Source organism: Sinocyclocheilus rhinocerous, unplaced genomic scaffold (genome assembly GCF_001515625.1).
Source record: "Sinocyclocheilus rhinocerous isolate Xijiao unplaced genomic scaffold, SAMN03320098_v1.1 scaffold314, whole genome shotgun sequence".
Classification (NCBI taxonomy): domain Eukaryota; kingdom Metazoa; phylum Chordata; class Actinopteri; order Cypriniformes; family Cyprinidae; genus Sinocyclocheilus; species Sinocyclocheilus rhinocerous.
Genome location: NW_015630021.1, coordinates 2,967,334 through 2,979,489, shown reverse-complemented (window position 1 = coordinate 2,979,489; position 12,156 = coordinate 2,967,334). Strand labels below are relative to the sequence as shown.

Genomic DNA, 12,156 nt, shown 5'->3' with positions numbered 1-12,156 from the left:
TTTTTTTTTTTTGGTTCTTCATTGTATGCTGGATTCTTGGCATGCACCAGGTACATTCAGTTGGATATATACTTTCCAAGATGTCATATTTATTCTGCAGAGGTCTTTGTTTTAAAACATTGCTCAAGATAACGTTTTATGTAGATGTGAGTGACGCTTCGTGAACCACTGGATATGCAGTTTTCTTGTCCAGTTGATTCATACATGCTGCAGAGTTCAGTTGGGGTGTTTGGCTTCCATCCAGCCTATTGCTAAATAAAATAGGCTGTATGATGAGTACTTAAGTGGTAGCTTGACATTCAAATTTGGAATTTATTTATTTTTTAAATATACTACTGAATAAGATGCATCTTCCTCACTTATCACTTGCGTGTGACTGGTTGCCCCTTTTGCTACATGTACCTAAGGTTGACAACCCACCCATGTCACATACCAAAGCATGTAATTTGGTGTTTGTTTTGCTCCCACAGGTTTTCTTGTGTTATTTTAGTATTATTTGTATACTATTATTGTATATATGAATACTTTGAATTAGCTTGTATTTTTTTATTATTTGAGTTTTAAGTGTTTATATACTATTTATTTTTTATTTTTTATATATATATTTTGAATGAGATTTGTTTATATTTTTGAGTTTTGATTTAGTATTTAGAAACTTATCATACTATTTTGAATTAGCTTCTATTTTTATGTTTTAATTTTAGTCTTATACTATTATAGTGTTTATCAATTTTTCGAATTAGCTTTTATTTTTCTATTTTCAGTTTTCAGTCTAATTTTAATTCAGGTTATAGTTTTGTTTTTTGTGTATTTGTCATTTTTGTTTTTACACACTTCTGCTATATTTTTTAGTTTGAGTAATTTTAGTATTTCAGTTTTTTTCCCCATCTAATGTTTAACTTTATGTATTTTTTTTTTAATTTAATCTTTTTCTACTATCAGCAATGATTTTAATAGTCTGTTAATAACAACACTGGTTTTCTTTAGCATGTGTTTGTACTAGTAACATAGCTACCGTTTTTTTTTTTGTTGTTTTTTAAATCACTTTTTCCACATTTCACCAATCCCAGTCTGCAGGATCTGACGTTGTATAACCCAGAGCGCACCATCACTGTAAAGGGCACATTAGAGGCTTGTGCAAAAGCAGAAGAAGAAATCATGAAGAAAATCCGTGAGTCCTACGAGAACGATGTAGCTGCTATGCATGTAAGCCTGCAATGACTTTCCATTTTTGTCTAAAATTGTATACAGCACAACAACTTCATCTCAAGAAAAAAATCTCTGCCCTCTTATTCCCCTAGCTACAGTCTAACCTGATTCCAGGGCTCAATCTGAACGCGTTGGGTATTTTTCCCGGTGCAGCGAGTGGAGGGATGTCACCCTCTGTTCTATCAGGACCTCCAGCTGGGGCTCAATCATTTGGGGTAACACAATTGGATAAAATTGTTTGTGTGTGAGGTGTTTGTGTTTGGTGTACACTTATGAGAGTAGGGAGCGTATTAATATATGCAACGGCAAAATGTGAGCCGGGCACCTACAAGTCTGTGTGTGTGAGTGTTAATGTGTGTGTTTATCCCGTAGTGCAGCGTGTTTGGGGGTGAGGTGCCATTTTGGGCCTCTACACTCTCCTCCAGCTGCAGCACAGCCTTTTCTGTAAGTTTTTATTTATTACCCACCATGCACTGCATGGCTTGGCTGCTTGCTACTGGATTGGCTGAAGGGACAAACGTTTGTTCCCAGATTAGTCGCTGCCCAGGGGGTGTGGCTCAGCCTCCACAGCTAACAGAGATGCTGAAATGCTCCGGATCTGATGTTTAACACGTAACATGTATGGTTGTAGACCTAAAGTGCTTTGTGTGTGTGTTAGTGGATAGGAATGAACATTGTCAAGTTTGCAGTTAGATGGGACGGGCATGAAATAACATGGGAGTTAGACTAACCCATAAACTAGGATGAAATGCACAGGTGTGTGTCGTTGTGTCTATATTGACTTGATTTATTTTTCAAATTGTCGTAGAGACCTATCTGAATAGTTCTCAAGTTGAATATTTACTTAATCTACATTTGTGGATTTATATCACATAAATACAAAAGCCCTTAAAATAGTTGTTTGATTAAATTGTAAATGTAAAATTTTTTTATATATATATTATTTGGAAATAATTTAAAAGAAATTGTTTAAAATGGTCTTTTATGACCATTTACATCCACTGAGTCTTAAAAATAAAAAGCCTTTCTAATTTGCATACAGCAGCATTTTGTTTTATTTTATTATTTTAATTGGTGATTTTATTTTTAATTTGTCAAATACCCACATCTGATGTTAAACCCATACTGAATTTATACATTTCCAAAACGTGGTAAATGGAATGAATGTATCCATAAATTATATGAAGTGACTCTAGTTATAAAGCAAATATCTAATCATTGGTTTTATGTTGAAAATAAAAATGACCAAACTCCATATAGAAGTTGTAGAATTGAACACACAAGACTTGCTTCATTGAAAGAAGAATCGCCTTTGTGATTTTTTTTCAAGTCTTCATTGACTATAAAACATTTTATTAGATTGTCCTGCTTTAAATGATACTAGGAGACGTTTAAAGTGCATTAATGGACATTTTAAAGTTTCTCCTGAGAAGATATTAGAAGTATCAAATATCAGTTGTATATTTATTTTAGTAAAATGTTCAAATGAATGTATACAATTCATTGAAAGTATTGTTAGGTATTTTATTTTAAATATTATTTTTGTGTTGCATATGGTGAAAAATGAACTTATCTGTGACATGAAAAATTATTTAAGATCAGTTAAAATTAGACTTTATTTTAAAAAATATTGTAGCATAGGGGGAATTATAACTGGGTGAGCTGATTGTCTGTTTGTTGAATAGGCAGCGTGTTAATATATCATGTTCATTACGTCAGGGTCATGTCCGAATGAGCCGTTTTTGCAGCTTACTTTGAATAAATGGTGCTTTTGGTGTGGGATGGATGAATTCCGAACCTGGCAATATATTTTCCAAGCAGAGTGAATTCAAAAGATTAAATCTTGATTCCTCATGTTGTGACCTCTGTTGAGTGGATAGTTGATTTGTTACTTGTTTGTTCGAGTAGTTAGTTGACTGAGTGAATGTTTTCCCAGGATGTCTTGTGGCATATTCTCTGGATGTGTCTCCATAAAAGCAGATTTATTTAGTGTTAAATGTGTGCTCATAACTCATGAGTGTATTTGTGTCAGCAGCCACAGGTGGAGTCGGAAACCGTGCACCTCTTCATTCCTGCTCTGGCAGTTGGTGCTATTATCGGCAAGCAGGGCCAGCACATTAAACAGCTCAGCCGCTTTGCTGGTGCATCAATCAAAGTGAGTGATGGCAAGAATGACCTTTTACCCTCATCCTAAAACGGTTTGTTAAACGTAATAGTTATAATTTTTCTATTTTGCTATGCTGTAGCAGTATTAAAGTTTAAAATCTGTCATTATGGATAGATTGCACCTGCTGATGAAATTGACACCAAGCAAAGAATGGTCATTATTACTGGACCACCAGAGGCACAGTTCAAGGTAAAAATGTTTTACACATTGTACACTCATTTGATTGCATATTCATGCGTTGATTTTCTGTGCTGCTTTTTTCAGGCTCAGGGACGTATCTTCGGGAAGTTAAAAGAGGAAAACTTCTTTGGTCCGAAGGAGGAGGTTAAATTAGAGGCTCACATAAAAGTGCCATCATTCGCCGCTGGCAGAGTCATTGGCAAAGGAGGCAAAACGGTAAGTGGCCACTTTACATTTCTAATACAAATTTTCAGTGCTCATGTTTGCTTTACAGATACATTTAACCCCCCAACATTACATGTTTGTAGCTGATCTGTGTTTCTCTTTAGGTGAATGAACTACAGAACTTGACCAGTGCAGAGGTGGTTGTCCCGCGGGACCAGACGCCTGATGAAAATGACCAAGTAGTAGTAAAAATCACAGGCCACTTCTATGCAAGCCAGGTGATTGAGCTACTAGAACTGCAGAATGGGGTTAAAAGGTGTCATTTTTCTGATGTTAAAACACTTTCTCTGATCCCAGCTTGATGGCAAAGACAACTAATCATAAGTAATCCGTAAGTTTGTAAGTGTTGTCATGCCAAACTTTTGATGTGGAGCTCACAATGAGTGTGACTTTTTATAATAATGATAATAAATGATGAATAAATAATAATAATGATAATAATGAATTATAAATACATTTAATGAAATGTGTTTTTTGAAATGTAAATGATAATTTAGATGTTTTAATTGATAAGTTTATTGAAATCTATTTATATATTTATTTTGATGGTCATAGTAATGCAATTGAAATACATTTGTTGAAATGTATTTATTGAATGTATATAATAATGTATTTAAATTATTTAATCATGTATTTAGTAGTTATAATTTATTTTTATTTTATTATTATTATTAATTTGAATATTAAAGTACTTTAGTTATTATTATAATTATTATTATAGTACTTTAGTCAAGTTTTCCCCCCCCCAGTGTAATGTTAAGTAATTTAGCCGCCCCTTCACTGAGCCTTACATACAGCTTTGTCCAGTATTCAATCATCTGAAAATGTTCAACTTTGTCTCCATTTATTGCTGAAGTGCTTTGGTATTATGTTATTTTGCTGTTTGATTTGAGTATTTCAACCCCTTTGTTGTTTTCTTTCATGTGTCCCAGCTGGCCCAGAGGAAGATCCAGGAGATTATCTCTCAGGTGAGGCGGCAGCAGCAGCCCAAGCCCTCGGCCACAGGTCCACCAGTCGCCCGGAGGAAATAGAGCCACTGCGTCTTCTCGGTGACACAGGGTGGGGTTTAAGGTCTTTGGCTTGAGATGGAAAGAGGATTGTTGACGTATGCTGTCCCGGGATCCAGTGGCATTTTATAAATTCTGATGCATTTTATAGATTAATAGATATATACATATATAAAATTATGAAAGAAGGTGGAGCAACACTGCCACTTATGACTGAGGGGAAGTGTTGATTGGTGTTGGCCAGGAAACCAAGTTAATATGCATTTTACTGATCTACCTCAGGCAAGAGTACCTCAGAAAAAAAGAAAATGATATATGAAAAAATGTTCTGTTCTTTTTTTTTTTTTTTGCTTTTTGGGATTTTTTATACTTTATAAAGCTAATAGTTCTTGAACATTTTTATTTTTTTAAGAAAATGAAAATTGAGTCTGTAGTTAACGGATGAATCTCGAACTCCGCCTTGCTCTGTTTGCCGCGCGCCATGAATAACTGTATATAGGTTTGCGTGGGTAATAGGCTGGAGTTTGAGCTTCTGTGTTCGCTACAGATAGGAGAAAGAAAAGAAAAGCGCCTCAGTGTCGCTGAGGAGCCACCACCCTCTAGGTAATGAGAAATAACGCCAACCGTACATACCGCAGCAATGCTGTGCTAATATGCTAATAACTGTATCGGCGGTAGCAGACGTTTCACCCGCATTTCATTACACTTCAGTTAGGGTTGGATGCAAGCAATAGAGGTCAGGGATAAGCAAGGCCCTGCTGTAACCTCTTTGACACCCCCTCATCCTCAGTGCGACTAGTTGTCTATCAAATTAAAATAACGACCAGCCCAATTTGAGGTTGTTTGTTCTTTTCCCGTGTTCATCGTTTTTTCTCCCTTTCCTTTTTCAAATAATGCGCTCCGTTTGGTCTTGGAACGGGCGCTTTTTTGGTTTTGTTTTTGCATCAAACTGGGCTTTACATGCCGAAGATTTTCAGTGTTTAACGTCAGTCAATGCATGTCAGGGGTTCGGGGAGTTCAACTGTTCTGATGCTTTTGCGTTGATAGCTATAGGTTACATTAGTCGAGGGCGCGTCTCGAGCAGTAACGTAGAGATGGACGCGCGAATGGTTTCATTTATAGCTTTCGTTTATCATTCAAAGTGAAAAAAGCAAAAAAAAATATATATGAACTTTAGCAAATAAAAAACGTTTAGTAAAGAAACCAATATTCCTTTTTGTTTTCATGCAGAATGTTAATATGATTTGATTGTGGTAAGAGTGCATCCATGCTTCCACACTAGTAAGACCATTGTCTACCTCAGCTGAGGAAAGGGTGGGTGGTGGGAATACTTCCATCTTACCCGAGACCTCCAGCGCGCGCAGCGATACCTCAAGTCCCTCGCGAACACTTCCGCACTGGGTACGCGCGTGGCGCCGAGCGCTGACCAGAGGGGCACAAGTGATCGTTTTTTTTTTTTCTCCCACCCTTCTCTTAACTTAAACCGTTTTTGATCTACCTCTTATTAGAAAAGTATTTAAATTAGAGGCATATTGCTATGTGTTAGAATCTATGGGGTCATGTTCCATCTGCCCCTTTTCTCACAGAAAAAAAAAATATCATTTAAAAAAAAAAAAAAATTTTAAATCATGTATGGCTAGACTTTAAAGATGAGTAAGAAAATTATTTCGTTTTTTGCCAGCAATTTATTCTCCGCTAACTGATTTGAAACCTCACCTGCTTTTTTCTTTCTGCTTCTTGGTTTGGTGATGTGGCTTCCTTGTATTGGGCTTTATTTCTTGCATACATATTGTGTTTATTTGGGATCTGATTAATGATGGCTATAGAAAATTTTTTCAAGGGCCTGCTTCATTTCTTGCTTATGAAATATGAACAATGAAGTCTTTATTATGTTACTTTTTTCATGTCTTATGGATGCTACAGTTTTTGTTTTGTTTTTGACTGGGATCTGTTCCAATTTCATGGCTGTGTTGTGTGGTGAGTCATGTTTCAGTGGGAATGTGATGTGGAAATCCGGGAGCTGGAATAGTTCCGGGGTAAAAAGTGGTCTGATTTCAGCATGATAAGCAACATCCCCTCCGACCGTGCTTGTGCGCCCTCACACACCTCCACTTGTCAAATGCCTCTGATACAAAGAAAATAATTAAAAGTCAAGTTGGCTCCTAGTTACCATTGTTTGAGATTCCTTGGGTGTTCTTTGTGTCCATATTTGTTGAATGTTTTTACAGTTACTGTTTTTAAATTATTTATTTATTTTTGTGTGTATTTAAGCGTGTTGATTTGTCAACTGGAAGGTTGTTCCCTCCCTCCCATCCCCAAATATTAGTTTCATTTCAATGTCAGTTCAAATACCATACACTCTTAAAAAATAAAGGTCTTTATTGGCACCTATGATTTGAAGGACCATTGTAACTCTCCATTGCTCAAAATATTGTTTATAGTGGAGAAAAAAGGGTTCATTAGATAAAAAAAAAAAAATTCACACTAAGAAGAAATGGTTCTTTTTGTACTTTGGGTAACCAAACCTACTTTTTCTGTGGCATCACTGTGCACAAAAAATGGAGCCTTTATTTTTAATTGTACTAAGATTTAGAAAATGACAAAAGTTGTGTAGATCATTAGCAAGTGGTTTAGAAATTTTATTAGAATATTTTTGTATATTTAGCACTTACAGAAGTGGATACATTTTTTAAATCATAAGAAGTGATAAATATTTTTGAAAATTGCGGTCAGATGTTAATTTTAAATACATAAGCATATACCTGCATGTATATGTGATCAGTAACAAATTTCCCACGTTGCTTAATTCATGCTTTATAAAAGGAACTTTTAGGAAAGGAAGTGATTTCTTATGAAACAACAGCTTAATTACCATCAAACTCGTATTTTTCTTTTAAAAAATGCATCAGATTCAGTCCCCAGATATTTAAAATGTTTAACTATGTTCAAAACAATGTATAACTTCTCAGAACATTACAAAACATACAACTCACTCGATTTTCTAATCCTGTCTGCAAATCAAGAAACATTCCATATAAACATGTCAAATGAAATGCCACGAAGCATCATTAGAAAAATGGGCAAAAGCAATAATTTTCAGCTTTAAATCCCAATTAATATTTTAGTGGTTTTGGTTTGGGGAAAAAACAAATTATGACTTGCGCATGGGACACATTTGGTCAGTTAGTAGTTGTTTTAGTCATTTTAGATGATGCAACCCCTGTAAATCTGGCCTATCTGGGCTCATTCATCCCAAATCGTCCATTAAAAATCTTTAAAGCTTGCATGTGCTATAACTAAAATGCTATGATTACTTATTCTAGCTAAATTGATGAGAAGATAACCAATGTTATCTAATCTTGTTAAAAGTAGGCACCTATGAGATCACTTCTGTTATTCTCTCAGATAAACTACAGCCAAACTCATATCGAATAAATAGCAACTGATTGCTGCAACAACTTCGATCAGTCTATAGTGGCCTCTCTCAATAAATGGCTTCTCTCCTCATCAGCAGAGAACAGAGCTGCTCTTAGTTTACTCCAGTTACCAGCATTTCTCTCAGCATCATCCAACAGAGAGCGTCTCACCGGACGATACACCTTATATCGCCTGAAAGGAATAAAAAACACAAATAAGTAATTAAGATAAAGTTGCGTACCGTTATGTTTTTAAAAATATCAGTTTGGTTAGTGGTACTCACTTGTAAACCATGACGGCAATGAATGCAAAGATGGAAACAAGCACAACGCTGGAAGACAGAACCACCTCAGCTACATGGGAGGATTTAGGAGAGTCTAAGAGAAAGCAAGCGACAAAAATGGAAATATTCAGTAGTCAATTATAATGTTTATAATTATAGAAATTAAGACCAAAAATGGGGGGGGAAAATTAGGCACTACTAACACTAGCAGTGTTACTAATTATTTATTTTAAAATTGAAATAAAGCTGATATAAAATATAAATATTAGATGATAACCTTAACAAAAAAACTAAAATTATACATGTTGCTTAGACAACCGACTGAAATAAAATGATTAAAGTATTAAAAATGCTAAACTGAAATAAAAAATAAAGCTAAATAGAAATGTTTAAAAACAAACTAATACAAATGATGAAAGCACATAAAACTTAGTAAAATTACTAAAACAATAAACTTTAAGCAAATTATAAAATAAAAGCTGATTCAAAATATTAAAAATAAACAATACTGAAGTAAAACTAAAATAAAATTACGTATAAACATTAGATGAAAAAACCTTAATAAAAACAAACTTATTAAAAATGAACTAAAATAAAGCTAAACCGAAATGTTTTAAAAACAAACTATTAAAAATGACAATAGCACTAAAACATACTAAAAATTACTAAAATTAAAAATAAAGCAAATTCTAAAACTAAAAGCCAATTCAAAACATGAATAAATACTATAATAGTAAAAAATACTGAAATAAAGCTAAAATAAAATAAAATATAAGCATTAGATAGGCCTAAAAAAAATTTTACTTAAACTTGAAAAAACGTATTTAAAATGACTAAAACCGAAATGAAAACGCTAAATAGAAATGAAAAAAACCTATAAAGATTACAAACGCACTGAATGACTAAAACTTGAAGCAAATTATAAAAATCAAAGCTGATTTAAAACATGAACAAATACTATAATAGTATAAATAATACTAAAAAATAACACTGCTGTGTGATGCTTCTTCAAAACTATATATTAGTTAAATGTTATAAAAATACAAATAAATAATAAATATATAGACAAAATGAACTAATGCTCAAGACTGACTTGTGTCAGGGCTGTTGCCAATTGTAACTGAGGTAGTGGTGGCAAGAGCCAAGCCTCCAGGCAGACCCAATGTGATGTTAACACAGTAATTGCCCGGCGTTTGGAAAATGCGCGTCAAACTGATCTTGCATCCTTCGCCGTAAGGAGCCACGTCCTCGCACACGATATTCTTGACCTCCCGACAGGTGGAGTTGGTCACTATGGTGCAGGCCACTGAGGGAACACTGAGAAAAAGAGAGATTGAATGTGTGTAACATGTTTGTGTGTGATCCAGAGGTCATCGGTGTTGTAAATGTGACTGAATGTTTTTGACGTTTATGACGGTGACATGCTGTGAAATGTCTCAGCTGCAGGGCTTCAAATGCTCACTGTGGATCAGATTCATCTACATCTAATAAATGCTCTTCAATTTCTGGCTTGTTATGTGAAGCATGTGATCTCCTGTCTTTGCGTGACAAATTTGCGTTTGTGAATCTTACCTGCCTGAGCAAGTCACCATGAAGTTTACAGATGTGTTGGTCACTTTGTCAGCCGACACCTTTAAATTCTGATTGGCTGACAGGTTCTGCAGAGCTGGAGGAGGTTCTGTAGAAACAGACATAAAACTGAATATTTAAAATTATATTTTATAATTCATTATCTTATGTTTTATGAATTAATTACTATTATTTAATAATTAAAAACAAAAATATTATATTGATAAAGCTTTTGTATATAATGGAGTACAATACAAAGCACAAAGTGTGTTTTGTATAATTTATCATTGACAGTTTGTTTTGCTTCTATTTTGAATGTTTTTATTTTTATGTGTACTGTTTTCATTTTATTTTTAATTAAAGTTTTAGTCATTTTGTTGTGTTTTTTTCATTTTTATTAGTTTTTTATTTTTTTTTAAAGTATGTTTATTTATTTTTATTGTTTTAGTTTATTTATTTTTATTTATTTTAGTACAACAAACTAAACGGAAAAGAGAAATGTTGCCTTGGCAACTAGCTGAAATCCCACCATGGGATTTTTAAAAAATTTAATAAATAAATAAAGGAAATTGTGACTTTTTTTTAATCTCACAATTCAGACTTTTTCTCACAATTCTGAAGGAATTCTGACTTTTTTCTTGCAATTCCGAGGTTACATCTCACAATTCTGAGTTCTACCTCAATTCTGACTTTTTTTTTCAGAATTGTGAGTTTACATCTTGCGGTTCTGACCTACAATTGCGAGTTTGTATCTTGCAATCTTTTGTATCTTGCAATTCTGCTTTTATGTTTCCGCCATGGAAAAAAAAAACAGTAAAAAAAGGTAATTGCAACTTTCTCACAATTCTGACTTTTTCTTGCAATTGCGTTTACATCTCACACTTCCAATTTTTCTTCTCAAAATTGTCAGTTAAAAGTCCAAATTATGAGATATAAAGCCCAAATTAAAGCTTCCATTAGTTTACAGTAACCCTGATACATACCAAAAACATAATGTTATGAGATGTTCTCGAATGTGTTTGCCATAAATTCTTGCTTTTTGAAAATAAGTGGTCCAACAATCTTTTTTACCAATGATGATGATCTCGCCTTCAAAGGAGCCATACATATGGTGGAAACAGTCTGACTCCATGAAGTGTGTTTTTCTGATCATCGGCGGGGAGGTGGGCTGGTTATAGGTTGAACTGGCCTCAGGTACAGCGGTTGCTGTAATAGACGTCACCTCTGAATCAGTTTGGAGCGGTTCGGTCGTTGGGGCAGCAGTTGTAGAGACTCGAGGAGTGGTAGTTGGTGAAGGATTGGTGATGACAGGAGCTGGAGCAGGAATTAAAAAGAAAAGAAATGTCCTTTAAGTGTTCCGTTTGATATGTAATTTTATTAGACTTTTTTTTTTTCTTGCTTCAAACACAACTCATCTCACCCTTGGTGGTCTCCATTTTGCTAGTGAATGCATGAGTCCCAGGCGGTAGCGTAGGCAGTGCTGCAACAATGAAAGTGATTGAATTATTTAATAGAATGACTGTATATTGGCTGGCCTTTAACATGACAGCAGCTTTAAGTATAAGTTTGCTTTACTCTGCAAGATAAATGGACACATTTTGTCTTGATGGATAATAATGAATATGATATGTCTGGCTTGGATAATAGGATATCTGTTGTCTGCAAAGTGCCTGTGTTTATGAGATTACCTGTCTTATGAGCCTGGGTAAAGTGCATTGGTGTTGGAGTCGGTGGTGGGCAGGGCACACGGAATGATGCCTCCACGAGGAGCTTGACTGTAACATTTCCAAGCATGTTGTACGCATGGGTTGCAACATTGCTGTGGGTGACCAACTGGTTGCCATCCCGAAAGTCCCAAATGAAGTCCACTGCATCAGCTGTCTTCAGATAGTTACTTGGGTCGTGGATCTGGACGTTGAAAATCACATTTGACCCTCTGACAAAGACATTTTTGTCAGTTATGCTGGCTGCATGCTTCTGGGAGATGTTCACAGAGAGCGGTATCTTATCTGGATGAAGAAAAAGCTTTTTTTTTTTAAATAAGGAAGGGTTTTTTATGTATATGTATGTGCGTGCATATATATATATATATATCTATA

The 12,156-nt window shown here is 34.7% G+C and overlaps 2 protein-coding genes across 5 annotated transcripts in view; one reads left to right on the top strand and one right to left on the bottom strand.

Annotated features, from left to right (window-relative positions):
• LOC107739569 (insulin-like growth factor 2 mRNA-binding protein 3) overlaps positions 1 to 4,829 on the top strand; it is a 25,117-nt gene extending 20,288 nt beyond the window's left edge. For 3 of the 4 annotated variants that reach the window (XM_016551735.1, XM_016551732.1, XM_016551734.1), the window contains exons 9-15: positions 1,071 to 1,206; positions 1,302 to 1,424; positions 3,242 to 3,364; positions 3,491 to 3,565; positions 3,641 to 3,772; positions 3,886 to 3,999; positions 4,714 to 4,829. In XM_016551735.1, coding sequence (XP_016407221.1) covers positions 1,071 to 1,206; positions 1,302 to 1,424; positions 3,242 to 3,364; positions 3,491 to 3,565; positions 3,641 to 3,772; positions 3,886 to 3,999; positions 4,714 to 4,812 — 802 coding nt within the window. In that variant the 3' untranslated portion in view covers positions 4,813 to 4,829. The remainder of the gene's footprint in view (positions 1 to 1,070; positions 1,207 to 1,301; positions 1,425 to 3,241; positions 3,365 to 3,490; positions 3,566 to 3,640; positions 3,773 to 3,885; positions 4,000 to 4,713) is intronic. The other variant, XM_016551733.1, reaches the window with a different exon arrangement.
• Positions 4,830 to 7,419: 2,590 nt separating this feature from the next.
• The window catches only part of LOC107739567 (protein QNR-71-like), a 10,824-nt gene continuing 6,087 nt past the window's right edge, over positions 7,420 to 12,156 (bottom strand). Inside the window, exons 6-12 of the mRNA XM_016551728.1 lie at positions 11,746 to 12,066; positions 11,478 to 11,537; positions 11,129 to 11,371; positions 10,061 to 10,166; positions 9,582 to 9,805; positions 8,489 to 8,582; positions 7,420 to 8,397 (exon numbers count right to left, since the gene is read on the bottom strand). Coding sequence (XP_016407214.1) covers positions 8,253 to 8,397; positions 8,489 to 8,582; positions 9,582 to 9,805; positions 10,061 to 10,166; positions 11,129 to 11,371; positions 11,478 to 11,537; positions 11,746 to 12,066 — 1,193 coding nt within the window. The 3' untranslated portion in view covers positions 7,420 to 8,252. The remainder of the gene's footprint in view (positions 8,398 to 8,488; positions 8,583 to 9,581; positions 9,806 to 10,060; positions 10,167 to 11,128; positions 11,372 to 11,477; positions 11,538 to 11,745; positions 12,067 to 12,156) is intronic.